The following is a 22,451-nucleotide window of genomic DNA, read 5'->3' on the forward strand; positions in this document are numbered from 1 at the left end:
GAGAGGGGTCCCAGATTGGAGAGGGTGCAGGCTGGGCTGAGGGACACACCCCCCCCTCGTGCATGAATTTCGTGCACCGGGCCTCTAGTATCTTTTATAAATAAAAACTTTTAAATATATTGTATTGTCATCTGAACTGCAGAGCCAAGCATTAAAACCTAAATGTTATAAATAAAATAGATAATTTAACTAACTTTACTTTTCTACTGGTAAGTTGTCATGGTAATATCAATTGTGTACACTTAAAAAAGATGAAGATGTTGATACTGCCTTCACATTACAACAAATTTATGATAGATAGAAAGTAAGAAAATCCTGTGACTAACTAAAATAAAAATGTTTTCCAAAGTTCTTTCCACAATTTAAACTCCCTCTTTCCAAGGTCACTTTCTAGACTGCTTAACACCTTCCCATGTTGTAGCAAAGACATCAGAGCAATGACTCAGAAGCTAGAACATGCAGGGATATGAAGCTATATGGTAAGGACTTTTATTTTTAAACAGCTTTATTGTGATATAATTCTCATTTTATAGTTATAAATGTACTAGAGTCCCAGTGCATGAATTCGTGCACCAGTGGGGTCCCTCTGCCTGGCCTGTGGGATCAGGCTGAAACCAGCTCTCTGACATCCCCTGAGGGGTTCCAGATTGCAAGAGGCCGCAGGCCAGGATGAGGGACCCCACCGGTACACAGTGGGGGCCGGGGAGGGACACGGGAGGTTGGCCATCCGGGGAGGGACTGTAGGAGGGCTCCAGGGCATGTCTGGCCCATCTTGCTCAGTTCTGATTGGCCAGACTCCAGCAGCAAACTAACCTACTGGTCGCAGCATCTACACCTGGTGGTCAGTGCATGTCATAGCAACTGGTTGACTGGTTGACTGCCCCCTGGTGGTCAGTGCACATTATAGTGGTTAAGCAGCCTTAGCATATCATTAGCATATTATGCTTTGATTGGACTTTGAACAGAAAACTGGACTACCAGACACTTAGTATATTAGGCTTTTATTATATAGGACTAGAGGCCCGGTGCATAGAATTCGTGCACGAGGGGGGGGGTTGTCCCTCAGCCCAGCCTGCACCTTCTCCAATCTGGATCGGGCCTAAACGGGCAGTCGGACATCCCTCTCACAATCCAGGACTGCTGGCTCCCAACTGCTCGCCTGCTTGCCTTCCTGATTGCCCCTAACCGCTTCTGCCTGCCAGCCTGATCATCCCCTAACCACTCCCCTGCCAGTCTGATTGATGCCTAACTGCTCCGCTGCCAGCCTGTTTGCCCCTAATTGCCTTCGCCTGCAGGTCTGGTCACCCCTAACTGCCCTCCCCAGCAGGCTTGATCGCCCCCAACTGCCCTCCCTTGCAGGTCTGGTCCCTCCCAACTGCCCTCCCCTGCTGGCCTGATTGCCCACAACTGCCCTCCCTTGCAGGCCTGGTCCCTCCCAACTGCCCTCCCCTGCTGGCCATCTTGTGGCGGCCATCTTGTGTCCACATGGGGGCAGGATCTTTGACCACATGGGGGCAGCCATCCTACGTGTTAGAGTGATGGTCAATCTGCATATTACTCTTTTATTAGATAGGATAGAGGCTTGGTGCATGGGTGAGGGCCAGCTGGTTTGCCCTGAAGGGTGTCCCAGATCAGGGTGGGGGTTCCCTTGGGGCGTGGGGCGGCCTGGGTGAGGGGCCTGTGGTGGTTTGCAGGCCGGCCATGCCCCCTGGCGACCCAAGTGGAGGCCCTGGTATCTGGGGTTTATTTATCTTCTACAATTGAAACTTTGTAGCCTGGAGTGGAGCCAAGCCTTCTGCTTGCTCCATGGCAGCAGCCATTTCTGTTGGGATTTTTGTATCTTCTATAATTGAAACTTCGTAGCCTTAAGCAGAGAACAAAGCAGGCCAGGGCTACAGAAGCTTGGCTTCCTCCATTGCCTTGGGCAACCCTAGCTTCCTGCTCTCTCCAGCTCCATGGCTGCCACCATTTCTGTTGGGATTTATTTATCTTCTATAATTGAAACTTTGTAGCCTTGAGTGGAGGCCTGGGCTGTCAAGGGCAGGCAGAAAGCTTGGCTTCCTCCATTGCCAGGGAAACCCAAGCCTCCCTCCTGCTCTCTGTGGCTGCAGCCATCTTGATTGGGTTTATTTGCATATTCCCTCCTGATTGGCTGGTGGGCGTGGCTGGTGGGTGTGGCTTGTGTGTGTAGTGGAGGTAAGGTCAATTTGCATATTGCTCTTTTATTAGATAAGATAATTGTATGTTTAAGTGAACAATTCAATGGTTTTTAGAATATTCACGGATATGTGTAACCATCATCACAGTCATTTTCAGAACATTTTTTTCACCTCAAGAAGAAACCATGCATTTTTTAGCTATTACCCTCCCTATTTTCCCAATTACCCTACTCTCAGTCCCAAGCAACCACTAATCAATGTTCCATCTCTATAGATTCCCATATCCTGGAATTACTATACTATGTGGGTTTTGGTAACTGACTTCTTTCACTTAGCATAATGCTTTCAAGGTTGATCCATGTTGTTGCATGCATCAGCATTTCATTATTTTTTATGGCCAAATAACATTCCTTATATGGATATACTACATTTTGTTAGTCTGCTGATGAACATTTGAGACGTTTCCACATTTTGGCTATTATGACTAATGCTGCTGCAAACATTCATGTACAGGTTTCCGTGTGGATATGTAAGGGCTTTGAGTGTGGGGTTGCCAGACTCAGCAAATAAAAATACAAGATGTGTAGTTAAATTTGAATTGCATATAAGCAATGAATTTTAATAAGTATAAATATGTGCCATATATAGATCTTATATCATAGAAATGTATACTTGAAACCTATATGATCCTATTAACCAATGTTACTCAAATAAATTTATTAAAATCTATAATAATACAAGCATAATATGCTAATTAGACTGGATGTCCTTCCAGACGAAGCTGGAGCTGCAAGGAAAGCCCAGGTCCCAGGTGCCAGAGGGAAGCTGGTGGTGGCAACCGGGGGAAGGAAGGCCTACTCTTGCACAAATGCACGAATTTCATGCATCGGGACTCTAGTAAATAAAGAAACAAATAAAGCCAGTTAGAATGTAGAGAAAAATAAGTATGTGTCAAATATTGCATGTTAACAAATAAACCCACAATGTCTAATGGCTCAAAATCAATAGGCAGGTGTTCAACTTAGTGGCAGCTGTCACTCAGGGATCCAGGCAAATAGAGGGTGTGCTGACTTCAACATGGGAATCACAAGGTTTTCCTAAGCATTGATATCTAGCAGCCAAAAAGGGAAAGAGCATGGAAGACCATGTGCAGAAGGGTTCTTGTTTTGTTTTGTTTTGTTTTGTTTTCTTCAACAGGCCAGATGTGGAAGTGGCACAGTGCTTTGAGCCACTTTACACTGGGTAAGACCATAAAATAGCTTTACCCAATTGCCCAGGCAGCTGGGAACATAATATCTGGGCATCACAAAAAAGAGAACATGGAAGATGATGAGCCTCCAGCATTCTTTGGTACAGTGGGATTATCATATGCTATTATCATTAAAAGAAACAAAATTTTGATTCAAAACTAGCCAACAGCTAAGTTAAGGAGGCAGTGCAAACTTATCAAATGCCTCTGATTGTCTAGTATTTCTATCTTCTTCTACAGTGGCCATTGTTTCTTGATTTTGATTCCTTTTTCACTCAGTGGGAGTGGGCAGTACAACAGCCAACTAGAGCAAGTACTAGTATAATGGACCTCAGGCAGATAGAGAGCCTTTTTCTAACTCTCAAAAGCATCTAAAAATTATAAATTCAATAAAAGACACCAGTATTTACTGAGTGTCTATCTCAGGCCCTATTCTAAGATAGACATATATAAGGGAGACAGCTATGCACAGTAAAAGGACTTTGCCCTCATGAAGACGATGTTCTGGTGGAAAAGATAATAGTCAATTGATAAAAGGAGGTTTTTACAAAAGAGTAGGGGGATGAAATTGATAAAACTTGGTGTTATTTGATATAGGATGGTTAGGGACAAGTCCTCTGAGAATTTTTGAGTAGACCCTTCTGTGAGGAAGGAGGGATTAGTAATAAAAGTACCTCAGGAAAGAGTTCTAGCAGAGGAAATATCAAAAACAAAGGCCCTGAAGCAAGGGCACCTAGTGATGCAAGTAAGATAGTGTAGTTATCATAGAATGATTGGTGATATTAGATAGGACAAGGTTCTCAAGATCTGGGGGGTTCTTACTAAATGCTATTTTCACTAAATGTTAAAATGTAGCATAGTATATTGTAGAGGAAGAGGTAAACAGGAAGAGCTTGACAGGAACATGAATAAGCGTAGCCAAATGCAAGGAGGAAATCAATGTGTAATCTATATATATGAAAAGCCAGCGACTAGAATACCATAACAACTGGAATGACAGGTCGCTATGATGCCCACTGAGGCCAGTGAACTGGCCTGATCAGGGGGTGGGGCCGGCCGGCCAACCTCCTGCAGTCCCTCCCATGGTGGGCCCCCACCACCCTGATCAGGGGTAGGGCTGGCTGGCCCACTGCCCACAGCCCCTCCCCACGGCTGGACTCACCTGCAATCAGCCTCCACCACCCTAATCGGCCCACGACCCCTCTCCCAGCCAGCCACGCCCCTAATAGGCTCCCCACCCCAATCAGGGGTGGGGCCCGCTGGCCAATTGCCTGCAGCCCCTCCCCCGAGCTGGCCCAGCCCTGATTGAGCCCCAATTGGGGTGGGCTGGCAGGCCAACCTCCCGCCATCTCCTCCTCCTGACAGGCCTGGCCCTGATCCGCTGATTGGGGTCCGGCCAGCCAGACCCCACCCATGCATGAATTTGTGCACTGGGCCTCTAGTTAACCTATAATCATGGAGCTTAATTTCCAGTGTGGGAATCAAAGATGAATAATTATATAGATATATAATGGCACATGATAAAACATGAAATCCCAATCTGGGTAAGGAATATGTTCATAGCAACATCTATAATAATAAAAGCATAATATGCTAATTAGAATGGACAGCCAAACAACCTTTCAGATGAAGCCGCAGCAGCGGGGGCTGAGGCAGAGGCAGTGATCAGGCAGGCAGGCAAGCAGTTAGGGGTGATCAGGCAGGCAGGCAAGTGGTTAGGTGATCAGGCAGGCAGGCGAGCAGTGAGGGGCAATCAGGCAGGCAGGTGAGTGGTTAGGGGCGATTAGGATGGCAGGCAGAGGCAGTTAGGGGTGATCAGGCAGGCAGGCAGAGGTGGTTAGGGGCGATCAGGCAGGCAGGCAAGCGGTTAGGAGGCAGCGGTCCCAGATTGAGAGAGGGATGTCCGACTGCCAGTTTATGTCTGATCCTTGGATTCGGGCCTAAACCGGCAGTCGGACATCCCCCGAGGGGTCCCAGATTGTGAGAGGGTGCAGGCCATGCTGAGGGATCGCCACCCCTCCCCATGCATGAATTTTGTGCACCAGGCCTCTAGTTATTTATAGTAGCCAAGATCTGGAAATAGTCCAACTGCCCATCAGATGAGTGGATAAAAAGCTGTTGTACATTTACACAATGGCACCCTACTTAGCTGTAAAAAAGAAACAACTCTTACTTTTTGCAGTATGGATGGACCTGGAGATTATTATTTTTTTAATTTTATTTTTTAAAAAATATATTTTATTGATTTTTTACAGAGAGGAAGGGAGAGGGATAGAGAGTTAGAAATATCGATGAGAGAGAAACATCGATCAGCTGCCTCCTGCACAACCCCTACTGGGGATGTGCCCACAACCAAGGTACATGCCCTTGACCGGAATCCAACCTGGGACCCTTCAGTCCGCAGGCCGACGCTCTATCCACTGAGCCAAACTGGCTAGGGCTGGACCTGGAGATTATTATGCTAAGCAAAAGAAGCCAGTCAGAGAAAGACAAGTACCATATGATCTCACTTATATGTGGAATCTAATGAACAAAGTAGAACCAGAGGCATGGATACATGGGACAGACTGACAGAGGTCAGAGCAGGAGGGTGGTAGGGGGACTGAATAAAAGAAGTTGAAGAGAGTAGCCAGATAAGATATATACATAGCCCATGGACATAGGCAACAGTGTGGTGAAGGTTAGGGGGGAGATGGATAAAGTGGGGGAAATGGGAGACTTCTGCAATAGTGTCAATAATAAATAAATAAAATTCATTTATTTAATGGAAACTTGTGTATTTTCATATGTCTTGCTTATTTTATATTTTATAAGAAGAAAGTATTCATCTATGTGTTTTGTGTAATGATTATATCAAGTGTAGGGGTTTTATGTCATGCTATTAAAATTAGTTAAGCAATAAAAAAAGTCTTGCTTTTTGAAAAAAAATTTGAGGGGGAAACATATGAGTAGATACCTGGTGTATTGAGGACAAAGAGCCATGTGATTATTTGGCAGATCATCCTAGCAGAGGAAAACAGTAGGCACTGAGGTAGAGGTATCCTTGGGTATTCTAAGCTAGTATGAAAGCTGAGATGGCTGGAATGGAGTAATTGGGAGAGTGGTCAAAGTTCAGATAAACAGCAAAGACCAGGTCATGTAGGACCCCGTGGGACACAAAAAAAGTATATGCCTTTGTGTAATGGAACATATACTTTAAAGTGAATAGACTGCAGTGGGGCAAGAATGTAGGCAGGAGACCAAGGAGTTGACTAACACAGAGTCTACATGGGTGAAGCTGGTGGCTGGTGGTAGAGTATTTAAGTGACTGGATTCAGGATATATTTTAAAGCAGGGGTCCTCAAACTTTTTTTTTTTTAAATATATTTTATTGATATTTCACAGAGAGGAAGGGAGAGGGATAGAGAGCTAGAAACATCGATGAGAGAGAGACATCGATCAGCTGCCTCCTGCACACCCCCCACTGGGGATGTGCCCGCAACCAAGGTACATGCCCTTGACCGGAATCGAACCCGGGACCCTTCAGTCCGCAGGACGACGCTCTATCCACTGAGCCAAACCGGTTTTGGCCTCAAACTTTTTAAACAGGGGGCCAGTTCACTGTCCCTCAGACGGTTGGAGGGCCGGACTATAGTTTAAAAAAAAAACTATGAACAAATTCCTGTGCGCACTGTGGGCCCGGGACAAGTCGGCTGCTAAGCAGGACAGGCAGCAGCGCCCGGCGGGCCAGATAAATGTCCTCGGTGGGCTGCATGTGGCCTGTGGGCCGTAGTTTGAGGACGCCTGTAAGACTCACACTAGGTGTTATATTGGGCATGAGAGAAAGAAGTTAAATTTTTACCCCAAGCATCTGGTGGATGAAGGAGCCATTTACTGGTACAATTAGACACTAGGGAAGGAACAGGTTTGGAGTTGAGGAAAATCAACATCCCAGTAGTCAACATATCAAGTGTAATGCCTTTTAGACATCCCAGTAGAGATGTGTCTTAGTTTGTGACTAAGGTTGAGGCACTGTACATGGTTATAGATACTGGTAGACTGATAGAGTGGTTGGTGTAGGATAGTGGTCGGCAAACTGTGGCTCGCGAGCCACATGCGGCTTGCGAGCTGCGGTTTGCCGCTCTGTTGACTAATGAGTTTGCCGACCACTGACCTAGACTCTTGATTCCAATAATTACTGGCTGTTGTTGTTCCTTGTGATTAAGTCCCTATCCCAGTGGTCGGCAAACTCGCGAGCCGCATGTGGCTTGTGAGCCGCAGTTTGCCGACCACTGGAGGAGAATGTAGGTTTGCTCTTCAGACTGTCTATTTTTTTCAATGAGAAAACAAACCCAGCTGAGAAAAGTAATCATCTGAGAGTATTGAATTTTGAGAAGAATATATGAAACAGCAGCATTAGAGAGGGAGAAAAATTTGATTAGGGAAATGTTCAGGTTTGCAGGGACACATTGAAGGCCTACTTGAGGCTTGTGGTCATAAAGTTGAAATGAGATTGGTTGCCTGTTTGTGCTCATTTTTAGCCACATTCAGATACTCAGGTGCAGGAATTGATATGTGGAGAACTGCATTCAATCAGGGTTGATGTTTTACCAATAAAGTGGATGGAGTGCAAGAGGGGTACCTAAATGGAAGTTCTGTAACAAGGGAGAGATTTCACAGGACCCCCAAACTCTTATCTGCAATTCCAAAATCCAAAAATATCTGAAAACTGAAAGCTTTTCAACAGTTTTGTGTTCACATTCAGATGGTGAGAAAATCTGCCTGCATCTGATGTAAAGTTATGTTCTTTATTTATCTGATTTAATGTGAATACTTATATGTTTTACTACATAAATGTTAATGTGTTTGAAAACAACTTATTTTCCCAGCCTCTGCTGGAGGTATTCTATAAATATAATGTATAATCTCTCTCTCTCTCTCTCTCTCTCTCTCTCTCTCTCTCTCTCTCTCTCTCTGTGTGTGTATGTATAGTATTACATTTCTACCTCTAAAAAAACCTGACTTCTGTCTCATACTCTTCCAAAATATTAAATTGGAGAGAACACTTCTACACTCATACTATGAAGGCAGTATTACCCTGATACCAAAGCCAGACAAGGACACTATAAGAAAATTACAGACCAATAATCCTGATGAATATTGGTGCAAAAATCTTCAACAAAATACTAGCAAATAGATTCAAAAGTACATCAAAAAGATTATTCCATGACCAAGTGGGATTTATTTCTGAAATACAAACATGTTTTAACCTACAAAAATCAAGCAATGTAATATACCACATTAACATAATCATTTCAACTACTGCAGAAAGAGCATTTGACAAAATTCAACAACCTTTCATAATCAAAACACTCAACAAACTAGGAATAGAAGGAAACAACCTCAATATAATAAAAGCCATATAGAAAAACCCACACCTAACATCATACTCAATGTTTCATTTTTGTGAAAGACTGAAAGATTTTCCTTTAAGATTAGGAACTAGGCAAATATGTCTACTCTCACAACTTCTATTCAACATAGCTTAAAGTCCTAGTCTGAGCAACTATGCAAGAAAAAAAAAGCCATTTAAACTGGCAAGGAGAAGCAAAATTATCTCTGTTCACTGATGACATGATCTTTTTAAAAAAATATATTTTTATTGATTTCAGAGAGCAAGGGAGAGGGAGAGAGAGAGAGAAACATCAATGATGAGAGAGAATCATTGATTGGCTGTCTCCTGCATGCCTCACAATGGGAATTGAGCCTGCAACCTGGGCATATGCCCTGACTGGGAGTTGAACGATGACCTCCTGGTTCAAAGGTTAATGCTTAACCACTGAGCCATGCCAGTCGGGCAGATGATGACATGATCTTATATGTAGAAAACCTAAAAGATTTCACAAAAAGCTATTAGAATAAATAAATTTAGCAAAATTACAAGGTATAAAACCAACACATAAAAATCAGTTGCACTTCTACGCACTACCAATGAACAATCATAAAAAGAAATTAAGAAAACAATTCCATTTAAAATAGCATCAAAAAGAATAAAGTACGTAGAAATAAACTTAGCCAAGGAAGTGAAAGGTATCTCCATTTGAAAACTATGTAACACTAGAGGCTTGGTGCATGAAAATTCATGCACTGGAGGAGGGGGGGTCCCTCAGCCAGGCCTGCTCCCTCTCACAGTCTAAGAGCCCTCAGGGGTAGGAGGTGACCTGGTGATCAGGGGAAGGCGACGCCCCCATCACACCTCTGCTGCTACCACTGCTGGCAACACAAGCCTCAGCTGGTCCTGGTTACCTGAGCCTCGGGTGGCCCTGGGCAGCTGAGCAGCCACCATCTGAGGCTTGCTTGTGCCTCGGGCCAGCCCTGGGCGGCTGGGGGGCTGAGGGGATGGGGGACTCTGGAGGCAGGCACGTGGAGTGGCCAGACTCGCCTGGGGGCGGGCCCGGCCATGCCACACGCCTGCCGCCTCGGCAGGGCTGAGGGGACTGGGTTTAGCCATCTTGTGGCTGTGGGTGCCGCCATTTTTGAGGGCGTGGTAGTCAATTAGCATATTCCCTCCTCATTGGCTTTGGGCGCCGCCATCTTTGTGAGGGCATGATGGTCAATTAGCATATTCCCTCTTTATTAGATAGGATTGCTGAAATAAATTAAAGAAAACAAAAATAAATAAGCATCATGTGCTCCAAAATAGAAGATTTAATATTGCTAAAATGTCAATAGTAAACAAACTGATTACAGAGTTAATGCAGTCCCTATCAAAATTCCAATGGCATTATTTATTTCAGAAATAGAAACATTGAACCTAAAATTTATATGGAGCTTGAAGGGACTCTGAATAGCCAAAACAATCTTGAGAAATAAGTTGTATGTCTCACACTTGCTAATATCAAAACTTTTTACAAAGCTACAGTAATCAAAATAGTACAGCAGTGGCATAAAGACAGACATGGTGTAGCATAGAGAGTTAAGAAATAAACCCTCTGAAATATGGTCAAATGATCTTCAATAAGAATGTCAAGACCATTCAACGGGGGAAAGAACAGCCTTTACAAAAAATTGTGCTTGGAAAATTGGATATCTACATACAAAATAATGAAGTTTGTCTCTTTAAATTATATATAAAAGTTAATTCAAAATGGATTAAAAACCTAAATGTAAGACCTGAAACCATAAAACTCCTATAAGAAAACCTAGGGAAGAGCTTTATGATATTGCATTTGGTATATGACATCAAAAGCACAGGCCAAAAAAAGGAAAACTAAGTAAACTGGATTACATCAAAATGAAAACCTCTGGTCAACAAAAGACACTATCAACAGAGTGAAAAAGCAATTGATGGAATGGGAGTAAAAACTTACAAATCATATATATGATAAGTGGTTAATATCCAGAGTACATAAAAAATTCCTACATCTCAACAACATAAAGCTCAAACAACCCTATAAAAAATGGGCAAATAATTTGAATAGCTATTTCCTTAAAGAAGACACACAAATGACCAACAAGCACATGAACAGATCCTCAACTATTAGGGAAATGCAAATCAAAACCACAATGATATACCATTAGTTTGGTTACTATAAAAAAAAATCAAGCAAATGGAAAATAAGTGTTAGCACAGATATGAAGAGATTGGAGTAGTTGCTGTGGAAAGCAATATGATGGTTCCTAAATAAATTAAAATTAGAATTACTATATGGTCCAGCAATTCCACTTTAAGGTATACATCTAAAAGAATTGGAAGCAGAATATCAAACAGATATTTATTTGTACACCCAAGTTCATAGCAGCATTATTCACAACAGCCAAAATTTGTAAAAAACTTGTCCATCAACAGATGAATGGGTAAACAAAATGTGGCATCCTATCTAATAAAAAGGGAATATGCTAATTGAACCTCACACTGTTGCAAAGATGGCGGCACCCACAGCCAATAAGGAGGGAATATGCTAATTGACTGCCCTGCCCTCAAAGATGCCGGTGCCCAGAGCCACAAGATGGTGGCGCCCAGTCCCCTCAGCCCCACTGGGGTGGCAGGCACATGGCAAGGCCGGCCCGCCCCCAGGCAGGACCAGCCACTCTGCATGCCTGCCTCCGGAGTCCCCAGTCCCCTCAGCGCCCCAGCCACCCAGGGCCAGCCTGAGGTGCAGGAAAGCATCGAATGGTGGCTGCCCAGCTGCCCAGCTGCCCAGGGCTGGCCTGAGGCACAGGCAAGCCTTGGATGGTGGCTGCCCAGCCACCCAGGGCCTCCCAAGGCTCAGGTAACCAGGGCTGGCTGAGGCTTGTGCTGCCGGCATTTGCAGCAAGCAGAGGTGTGATGGGGTGTCGCCTTCCCCTGATCGCCGGGTCGCCTCCCGCCCCTGAAGGTTCCCAGACTGTGAGAGGGGGCAGACCGGGCTGAGGGACCACCCCCCTCCAGTGCATGAATTTTTATGCACCAGGCCTCTAGTCCTATATAATAAAGAGGTAATATGCAAATTGACCCTCACGCCCTCGCACAAGATGGCCACCCCCATGTGGTCAAAGATGGCTGCCACAAGATGGCCGGCAGGGGAGGGTAGTTGTGGGCGATCAGGCCAGCAGGGGAGGGCTGTTAGGGGCGACCAGGCAAGCAGGGGAGGGCAGTTGGGGGCGATCAGGCCTGCAGGGGAGGGTAGTTGTGGGTGATCAGGCCAGCAGCGAAGGGCAGTTGGGGGCAACCAGGACTGTAGGGGAGGGCAGTTGGGGGGGGGACCAGGCCTGCAGGGGAGAGCAGTTGGGGGCAACCAGGCCTGCAGGGGAGGGCAGTTGTGGGGGACCAGGCCTGCAGGGGTGGGCAGTTGGGGGGGATTAGGCTGGCAGGGGAGGGAAGTTGGGGGGGGACAAGGCCTGCAGGGGAGGGCTGGTAGAGGGGACCAGGCCGGGTGACCGGGCCAGCAGGGGAGGGCAGTTAGGGGCAAACAGGCTGGCAGGGGAGGGCAGTTGGGGGGGACCAGGCCTGCAGGGGAGGGCACTTAGGGGTTACCAGACCGACAGGGGAGGGCAGTTGGGGGCAACCAGGCTGGCAGGGTAGGGCAGTTGGGGGGGGACAAGGCCTGCAGGGGAGGGCTGGTAGAGGGGACCAGGCCGGGTGACCGGGCCAGCAGGGGAGGGCAGTTAGGGGCAAACAGGCTGGCAGGGGAGGGCAGTTGGGGGGGACCAGGCCTGCAGGGGAGGGCACTTAGGGGTTACCAGACCGACAGGGGAGGGCAGTTGGGGGCAACCAGGCTGGCAGGGTAGGGCAGTTGGGGGTTACCAGGCCAGCAGGGGAGGGCAGTTGGGGGCGATCGGGCTGGCAGCAAAGGGCAGTTGGGGGCAATTGGGCCACAGAGAAGCAGTTAGGTGTTGATCAGGCTGGCAGGGGAGTGGTTAGGGGGTGATCAGGCTGGCAGGCAGAAGCGGTTAGGGCAGGGGTGGGCAAACTTTTTGACTCGAGGGCCACAATGGGTTCTTAAACTGGACCAGAGGGCCGGAACAAAAGCATGGATGGAGTGTTTGTGTGAACTAATATAAATTCAAAGTAAAGGAGCAGAGGGGAGAGCAAGAGAACCCTCCGCTCTTTCTGCTCTGCAGGCTGGATAAAACAGCCGAACGGGCCGGATCCGGCCCGCGGGCCATAGTTTGCCCATAGTTTGCCCACGGCTGGGTTAGGGGCAATCAGGCAGGCAGGCAGGTGAGCAGTTGGGAGCCAGCAGTCCTGGATTGTGAGAGGGATGTCCGTCTGCTGGTTTAGGCCTGATCCCACAGGGCCTAAATCGGCAGTTGGACATCCCCTGAGGGGTCCCAGATTGGAGAGGGTGCAGGCTGGCTGAGGGACACCCCCCCGCCCAGTTCACGAATTTCGTGCTCCGGGCCTCTAGTGTGTGTGTGTATATATATAATAGAAAACTATTCAGACCTCTAAAAGGAGAAAAATTCTGACACATACTATAATATTGATGAACTTTGAGGACATTATGCTAAGTGAAATAAACCCAGTCACAAAAAAGACATCTATAATAATAAAAGCATAATATGTTAATTAGACCAGACATCCTTCTGGGGCTGCTGCTGTGAGGGCTGAAGTGGCAGCCGGAGCTGCTGCCTGGGCCCTTGGAGCCCCTTGCATGGATTTCATGGATTGGGCCTCTAGTATACTATATGATTCCACTCACTGGTATATAAGGTACTTATAGTAATCAAATTCATAGAGCTAGAAACTATAATGGTGGCTGTCAGGGAGGAAGCAAGAATTTGAGAGTTTTTGGTTTTATGGATATAGAGTTTCAGTTTTGCAAGATGAAAAGAATTCTGGAGATTGTACAATCATGTAAATGTACGTAATACTAATGTAGTATACACTTAAAATGGTTATGAGGGATAACTTTTATGTTATATATATTTTAACCACAGTTTTTTGTGTTTTTTTTTTTTTTTTTTTTTTAAAGAAAACCTGAATTTTGAAGCACAATTGTTCCCAAGGGGTTTTGGGAAAGGGACTGTGGTCCTGTAGTAATGCACCATCAACTCTAAGCCAAGTAAGAAGAGAAGTGAATATCTGAGGGGAACGATGAGCAGTAAAAGAAGTAAATGGATTTAAGATCCAGTGATGGAGTATCCTAGAAAGCACCAGGTGGTCAGCAGAGACGTGGAAACTTGAAGTTTTAATTTAGAAAAGACATAGTTTAGCTTATGGAAGTAGAGAGGAGGGTATAGTTATCAGAGCAAAAATATCTAAACAATGAAAATGAGGGGCTAAGTCCTAGCCAGGTAGCTCATTTGGTTAGACCAGTGGTCGGCAAACTGCGGCTCGCGAGCCACATGTGAGAGGGATGTCCCTCAGGGGATGTCCGGTAGTTGGACATCACTCTTGAAATCTGGGACCTCTGGCTCCTAACTGCTCACATGTGGCTCACGAGCTGCGGTTTGCCGCTCTGTTGACTAATGAGTTTGCCAACCATTGCCTTAGGGAAAACACTTAAAAAACATTTTAATAATGTATTATCTTTAACCTGAAGTAAAAACTTCTGGGTAAGGGTAATGCTTTACGCAGTAGTTGGCAAACTCATTAGTCAACAGAGCGGCAAACCGCGGCTCTCAAGCCGCAGTTTGCCGACCACTGGGTTAGACCATCGTCCTAATATGCCAAGGTTGTAAGTTTAACCCCCAGTCAGGGTACATACAAAAATCAACGAATGAATGCATAAATAAGTGGAACAACAAATCAATGTCTTTCTCTCTCTCCCTACCTCCCTACCAATCAATAAAAATAATTAAAATAAAAAGAAAACGAGTGGTTAGGATTCATGGATACTGAAATTTCCAGAGCAGAGAGAAACAGATAACACAGTTGGGGAGAAAGATTATACGTTACTTCTGTACTTATCTTCTATTACTCTTCCAATGAGAACGTGGCAATAAGAAGGGAGAAGGATAACAACCACCCCAACCAGGACCAACATAATTGGGTTGTGGGAGAAAATGTTTGAGAGGGCTACAGGGGAAGTTTCCATGAGACAACTAGATTTACTAGATTCAGTTAAAATGAAAGCAAAGGTAACATTTAGTAGAGAAGTATGATACCAGGATGGATGATTATAAAAAAAAAAAAAAAAAGGAAGAAGAGTCCAGGGAATGGAGAATCTACCCATTTTATAACCACATCTTGAGTAAATGATAGTAGCATATTTAATTAAATCTGTAAACCTACTTTATCTTTCAGATGTTATTGGGCAGACATTGCATATGACAAGATATCAAGAGCCCACAAGGGGAAGCAAGGTGACCTGATAAAGCTGATGTCCCTTCAGTCTCCACCTGCCTAAGGACAAACTGAACTTTATGCCAAGATCAAATTTATTTCTGTAGATAATAACCCCACCATTAATTATGTGATGTGATGGTTATGATAATTGGAGATGAGCTAAATTTGTAGCGATTTAGAAAATGTTGCAATGTAGAAAGGAGTTTTTGATTTACATAAACTTTTTTTTCAAAGTTTAGTCCTTTAATCTTGATTTAATATTTATTCATTAATTGAATAAACATTTGTTGACTGCCTCCTATGTGCCTAGCACTATTCTAGTTGCTAGAATAACCACAGTGAACAACACAGACAAAAACCCCTGCTCTTATGAGTTTATATTCTAACTAAGGGCCCGGTGCATGAAATTCATGCATTAGATGAGGTGAGGGGGAGGGTCCCTCAGCCCGACCTGCACCTCTCCAATCCAGGACCCCTCAGGGGATGTCCGGCAGTTGGACATCACTCTTGAAATCTGGGACCTCTGGCTCCTAACCGCTCACCTGCCTGCCATCCCTCTTGAAATCTGGGACCTCTGGCTCCTAACTGCTCACCTGCCTGCCAGCCTGATCCCCCTAACTGCTCTCCCCTGCCGGCCTGATTACCCCTAACCACCTCTGCCTCGGCCCCGCCACCATGGCTTTGTTCGAAAGGTCATTCAGAAGATGTTTGGTCTAATTAGCATATTACCCTTTTATTAGTATAGATGGAAGGAAAGTGACAACAAACATAACAAAATATGATATGTACAGCCCTGGCTGGTTTAGTTCAGTGCATAGAGCATCGGCCTGTGAACTGAAGAGTCCCGGTTTTGGTTCCGGTCAAGGACACATGCCCAAGTTGCGGGCTCAATCCCCAGTAGGGAGCGTGCAAGAGGCAGCCAATCAATGATTCTCTCTCATCATTGATGTTTCTACCTCTCTCTCCCTCTCCCTTCCTCTCTGAAATCAATAAAAATATATTTAAAAATATGCTATGTACATAGTGGTAATTCTGAGAGAAGGGAAGGGAGATAGAAGGTGTCAAGATAGGGTTTGCAATTTTAGAAGAGTGATTGCAAATATACAGTGTGTTAAGGGACAGACTCTCCAAAAATACAACATTTGAGCAAAGTCCTAAAGAGGTGAGGGAAGGGAACCACATGATATCTAGATTCAAGGGCATTTCAAGCAGAAAGAACAGAAAGGTGAGTGCATGCCTGAGGTTTCTGAGGAACAGCACAGAGAGTGTGTTTAGAATGGTATGAGTAAGGGAGATAGTAGTAAAAGGATATCAGCAATAAAACTGGTGCAGACCAAGTCTAATAAGCAAGACACTGGTTTGACTGAGTGAGATGGAAAGCCACTAAAAAGTTTCAAGTACAGGAATGATTTCAAATGACTTACAGTTACAGAATTATGTTGGGTGCTGAGTTGAGAAGAGATTGACAATGTTGAATTCCTTACTTCAGAAATGCCAGAAAACATTATGAAGTTAATGAAGTTTAAAAAGCATCTGTGACTCTATTAGCCAGACTGGCCTCTGTCCTTTTTGTTTTAAGATTTAAGCCCTCAGACAGGTCATGGCTTATGAGAATGCTTGTCTTAATCTTTTCACAGTAAAATGAGTAAATATTTGTTTAATGGATGAATACAAAATACTGATTGAGAATGAAAAAATAAGAACAGAAACAATAGTCAATAATTACTTGTGTACGAATTCTGAGCAGGCCAAATTAATACTAATAGTGCCTATTGCCTAAATTTTGTATTAGAAAATATAATGATTTAGCAAAATATTTACCTGTGTGGTGACATTTCTTTGTTTTTGCTTTTTATTATTTCTTTCTGCTTCAATATCTATAATATAGAAAACATTTCTATAAAATTTGAAAACATCAAAAAATTTCACTAAATACAATTTCTTGTTAAAAAACTTTCTAATTTTTAGAACTCTAAGAATAATAGTTGAAAAATAATGTACAATTTAAATAATGTGTTTAATTCCTTCACTGATAATTTTAAAATATTTTTTCTCCTTTTCTTTTTCTTGTTTTCCCTTAAACACACCAGAGATGATATTTAATCAAGCATTTTGAAAGAATTCTACAAATAATAGAATTAATCACAATAATGGAAAGCTTTCTGAGCTAGAACTTAATTTAAATGTATCTATGTAAATAAATGCCATCTATTAATAGAGAATATTAAAATGGAGAAGGAATGCAATCTTTTATATTTTCATAGATTCATATGTCAGAGATATGCTAAAAAGTAATATAATTGAATGATATAAATATCTGAGAAATGTAGACTAGAATAATTACATCAGACTTCAAAATTTGAGAAAATAATTTTCACAAGCAATTTTAATGAATCTTTTTATAAAGAATAGAATATATACCATATATTCTATATAGAATATATGTCATCTTTAGTATATTTCATTTCTGCACAGTACTTAAAAGCTCTTAAACTTACATATTTAGAAAAATAAGTATTTGAAAACCTGGTATAACAGGGTGATACATCATAGCATGTCAACTTAATTACTTTATTAGGATTGATCATTTTTAATTACTGTAAAATTATTTGATGCTCAGTATAAATGACCCTATATATTCCCTGAAATAAAACAAGCATGAATATCATACATTCCCATTTTACAAACTGAAGAATTTGACTCAAGACAAATAGGGGGTAGTCAAAATTTTATATTTCCCAAAATCATGAGTTTGTACTTTAAGAGCAAGTTATAAATTTTCAAATTTTACATTTGCATTATATTTATTAATTTGTTATGTTTTATTCTTTCTCTCACTGGTGAGCTTTAATACTTGGCCTCATAATTCTGTCTGTTCCATTTACTTTGTAAGCCAGACCTTATAGAAACTGTCCCAAATTTAGTCCTTTTTCAAACTGGAATAATTGGCAAATTCTAAATAAAAATTCAATAACTGCATGTTAATATCAAGCATATGAAAAATTTAAAAAGATTATGCATATTTCATACTATTAAGTACATTAAAAATGCTCTTTAGGTTCAGATTATAAAATAAATTACACCAGAATAAGATTGTTATTACTAATGAAACTTTGTCCCAAGATTGATAAGTGATCATTTCGGGCCATGGATACTCATTGTCAGAAGTAACATAGCGTCATGGTTCACCATGTGGCCTATGAGTCAAATAGGCCTCTGTTCTAGTCCTGATGTTGTACCTATTTCATTAATTTATGGTGAGCAAATGAGATAATCTATGTAAAATATGTAGAACAATACTTAACACATGTTCAGTGTTTAATAAATGTTAGCTATACATATTATTATGATTATTATATGATGTCTACTTTGTTAAAGGATTTAAGATGCCTTCAAGATAATAATGTATGTAAATTAGTATTTTAAAAGGACTGTGGCAAATAAAGCATTATTAGAGACTTAATACATTAGAAGTTATTAATGCTTTGTCTATAATAAGACTTCTTTCTCAAAGTATTTTCTTCAAAACAAATTACTTTGCCTAATTATATGTGTACTAGAGGCCTGGTGCATGAAATTCGTGCACTGGGGTGGGGAGGTGGGGGAGGGTCCCTCAGCCTGGCCTGCACCCTCTTGCAGTCTGGGACCCCTAGGGGGATGTCCGGCTGCCAGCTTAGGCCCCTCGGAATCGGGCCTAAGCTGGCAGACGGACATCCCTCTTGCAGTCTGGGACCCCTCGCTCCTTACTGTCCACCTGTTCACTCCTTACCATTTCGGCTTGTTGATACTTAGCATTGCCATGGAGGCAGGAGAGGCTCCCGCCACTTCTGCTGTGCTCGCCAGCTGTGAGCCCAGCTTCTGGCTGAGCGGTGCTCCCCCTGTGGAGTGCGATGACCACAAGGGGCAGCTCCTGCATTGAGCGTCTGGCCCCTGGTGGTCAGTGCACATCATAGTGATTGGTCGTTCCAGACATTCCACCATAATGGTCACTTAGGCTTTTATTATACAGACTAGAGGCCCAGTGCATGAAATTCATGCACGGGGGAGGGGGTTGTCCCTCAGCCCAGCCTGCACCCTCTCCAATCTGGGACCCCTTGAAGGATGTCCGACTGCCTGTTTAGGCCCGATCCAACTAGGATCCAACTAGGATCGGGCCTAAACGAGCAGTCGGACATCCCTCTCACAATTCAGGCAGGACTGCTGGCTCCCAAGTGCTCGCCTGCCTGCCTTCCTGATTGCCCCTAACTGCTTCTGCCTGCCAGCCTGATCACCCCCTAACCACTCCCCTGCCAGTCTGATTGATGCCTAACTGCTACCCTGCCAGCCTGTTTGCCCCTAACTGCCCTCCCCTGCAGGCCTGGTCACCCCTAACTGCCCTCTTCTGCAGGCATTGTCACCCCTAACTGCCCTCCCCTGCAGGCCTGGGTCCCCCCCAACTACTGTCCCCTGCAGGCCTGGGTCCCCCATAACTGCCTTCCCTGCAGGCCTGGGTCCCTCCCAACTGCCTTTCCCTGCAGGCCTGGTCAACCCCAACTTCCCTCCTCTGCCAGCCTGGTCACCCCTAACTGCCCTCCCCTTCAGGCTTGATTGCCCCCAATGGCCCTCCCTTGCAGGCCTGGCCCCTCCCAACTGCCCTCCCCTGCTGGCCTGATCCCCCACAACTGCCCTCCCTTGCAGACCTGGTCCCTCCCAACTACCCTCCCCTACTAACTATCTTGTGGTGGCCATTTTGTGTCCACATGGGGGCAGTCATCTTTGACCACATGGGGGCAGCCATCTTGTGTGTTGGAGTGATGGTCAATCTGCATATTACTCTTTTATTAGATAGGATAGAGGCCTGGTGCATGGGTGGGGGCCAGCTGGTTTGCCCTGAAGGGTGTCCCGGATCAGGGTGGGGGTTCCCTTGGGGCATGGGGCGGCCTGGGCGAGGGGCCTGTGGTGGTTTGCAGGCCGGCCATGCCCCCCAGCGACCCAAGCAGAGGCCCTGGTATCTGAGATTTATTTATCTTCTATAATTGAAACTTTGTAGCCTGGAGTGGAGCCAAGCCTTCTGCTTGCTCTATGGCCACAGCCATTTTTGTTGGGATTCATTTATCTTCTATCATTGAAACTTTGTAGCCTTAAGTGGAGGCCAAGGCAGGCCAGGGCAGGTGGAAAGCTTGGCTTCCTCCATTGCTGGGGAAACCCAAGCCTCCTGCTCTCTCCGTAGCCACAGCCATCTTGGTTGAGTTAATTTGCATACTCGCTCCTGATTGGCTGGTGGGCGTGGCTTGTGGTGTAGCAGAGGTATGGTCAATTTGCATATTACTCTTTTATTAGATAGGATGGAACTAACTGACAGTCATGTGTCCCCCTGAGGGGTTCTGGATTGTGAGAGGGTGCAGGCCATGCTGAGGGACCCCACCGGTGCACAATTGAGGCCAAGGAGGGACACGGGAGGTTGGCCAGCTGGGGAGGGACCATGGAAAGGCTCCAGAGTGTGTCCAGCCCATCTCACTCAGTTCCGTTTGGCTGGACCCCAGCAGCAAGCTAACCTACCAGTTGGAGCATCTGCCTCCTGGTGGTCAGTGCATGTCATAGCAACTGGTCGACCAGTAGACTGCCTCCTGGTGGCCAGTGCACGTCACAGTGAGCGGTTGAGTGGCCTTAGCATATCATTAGCATATTACACTTTGATTGATTGAACGGATGACTGGACACTTAGCATATTAGGCTTTTATTATATAGGATTATAAATTAGACAGTATGACTGATATTATAGCAACAGGAAATGTTTAGTAATTTTTAAACTCCATTATCACAACTATAAAAAATAAACTGGAATAGGCAATGTTATTTGATATATTCCCATTATTATAGTCTCTAAAGTATACAGAAAAATTAGAGTTAGTATGAACAGTATGTATAGACAGAGAAAAGTAAGTATAATGCCTAGCCTGTATGGCTCAGTGGTTGAGTGTCAACCTATGAACCAGGAGGTCATAGTTCATTTCCTGGTCAGGGCACATGCCTGGTTTGTGGGCTGGATCCCTAGTGTGAAGCATGCAGGAGGCAGCCAATCAATGATTCTCTCTCATCATTGAAGTTTCTGTCTCTCTCTCCCTCTCCCTTTCCTACCTGTTTGGCTCAGTGGATAGAGTGTCGGCCTGCGGACTGTAAGGTCCCAGGTTCGATTCCAGTCAAGGGCACATTCCCTGGTTGCAGACTCGATCCCCAGTTAGGGGGCCTATAAGAGGCAGCCAGTCAATGATTCTCAATTCTCATAATTGATGTTTCTATCTCTCTCTCCCTTTCCCTTCCTCACTGAAATCAATAAAAATATTTTTAAAAATAAAAATATAGTTTTTGAAAAAGGGGAGTATAAAGTATCATGTGTATTACAGCAACAGGAGAAAATTATGGATATCAAATGAAATAAAGTTTGTATTATACACTGGACCAGAAAATTAAACTGCCATTGGTTAAATATTAACATGAAAATTACAAAGCTAAAAGCAATCATCAAAGGTGGGATACATTTAGATAGAATTAGTAAAATGGGAAGAAGTATAAAAATCTAACTGAAGAAACAAACTCTTTAATAGCTTAAAACATAAAAAGAAGATAAAAGAGCCCTGGCCGGGTGGTAAAGTGCTTAGAGTGTCAGCCCACGCACCGAAGGCTCACAGGTTTGGTTCCTGGTCAAGGGAAAACATTAAAAAAGTGTTTCTTTTCTAAATTTCAGGCTTTTAAGTTTTTTATTGGCTACTGGAAAAAAATTTCTGCTGTAAATAGTATCTTGAAGAATGCTTTCTCTATCAGTTGAGAAACACTGGTGATTGCTGGAGACCTGTCCAACTATTTCATTACTTCCTTCTATATGAATACTGGTATTTCCATAAATTCCATCAATCCTTATGAAAAACACAAGCCACTGGGTGCAGGAAGAGAATATTGATCTACTTATGTGAAGTTTAAAAAAAATCTCCTTTTTAATTTCTACTTTAGAATATGTTTTATAAGATCAGTAATATATCATCATAATGAATAAATAAACATAAGAGAGTATATCATCAGAAAGGATTGATATACAGTTACCCTTGGAAGGCTTTCATTCAGCTCTAGAATTGTAGCTCTAGCTGTAATTATGTATCAGTTGCTTTATATAGTTTATATCCAGCCTCCATAACAACCACCAAGATATCAAGCACAAATACAAAATATTTGTATTCCTATTTTACTGGTGAGGAAATTGACATCAAATGAGAATAAATAACTTGTTCAAGATCATATAGCAGAGTGAGATTCAAAT

At 43.8% G+C, this 22,451-nt stretch overlaps 1 protein-coding gene across 2 annotated transcripts in view; it reads right to left on the reverse strand.

Moving 5' to 3' along the window:
- SEL1L2 (SEL1L2 adaptor subunit of SYVN1 ubiquitin ligase) overlaps positions 1–22,451 on the reverse strand; it is a gene marked incomplete at both ends in the record, with an annotated part of 122,013 nt that overhangs the window by 90,777 nt on the left and 8,785 nt on the right. For both annotated transcript variants that reach the window (XM_080684224.1, XM_080684223.1), the window contains one exon: positions 16,982–17,037. In XM_080684224.1, the coding sequence (XP_080540350.1) occupies positions 16,982–17,037 (56 nt within the window). The remainder of the gene's footprint in view (positions 1–16,981; positions 17,038–22,451) is intronic.

This window comes from Plecotus auritus, assembly GCF_963455305.1.
Source record: "Plecotus auritus genome assembly, chromosome: 8".
Lineage (NCBI taxonomy): Eukaryota > Metazoa > Chordata > Mammalia > Chiroptera > Vespertilionidae > Plecotus > Plecotus auritus.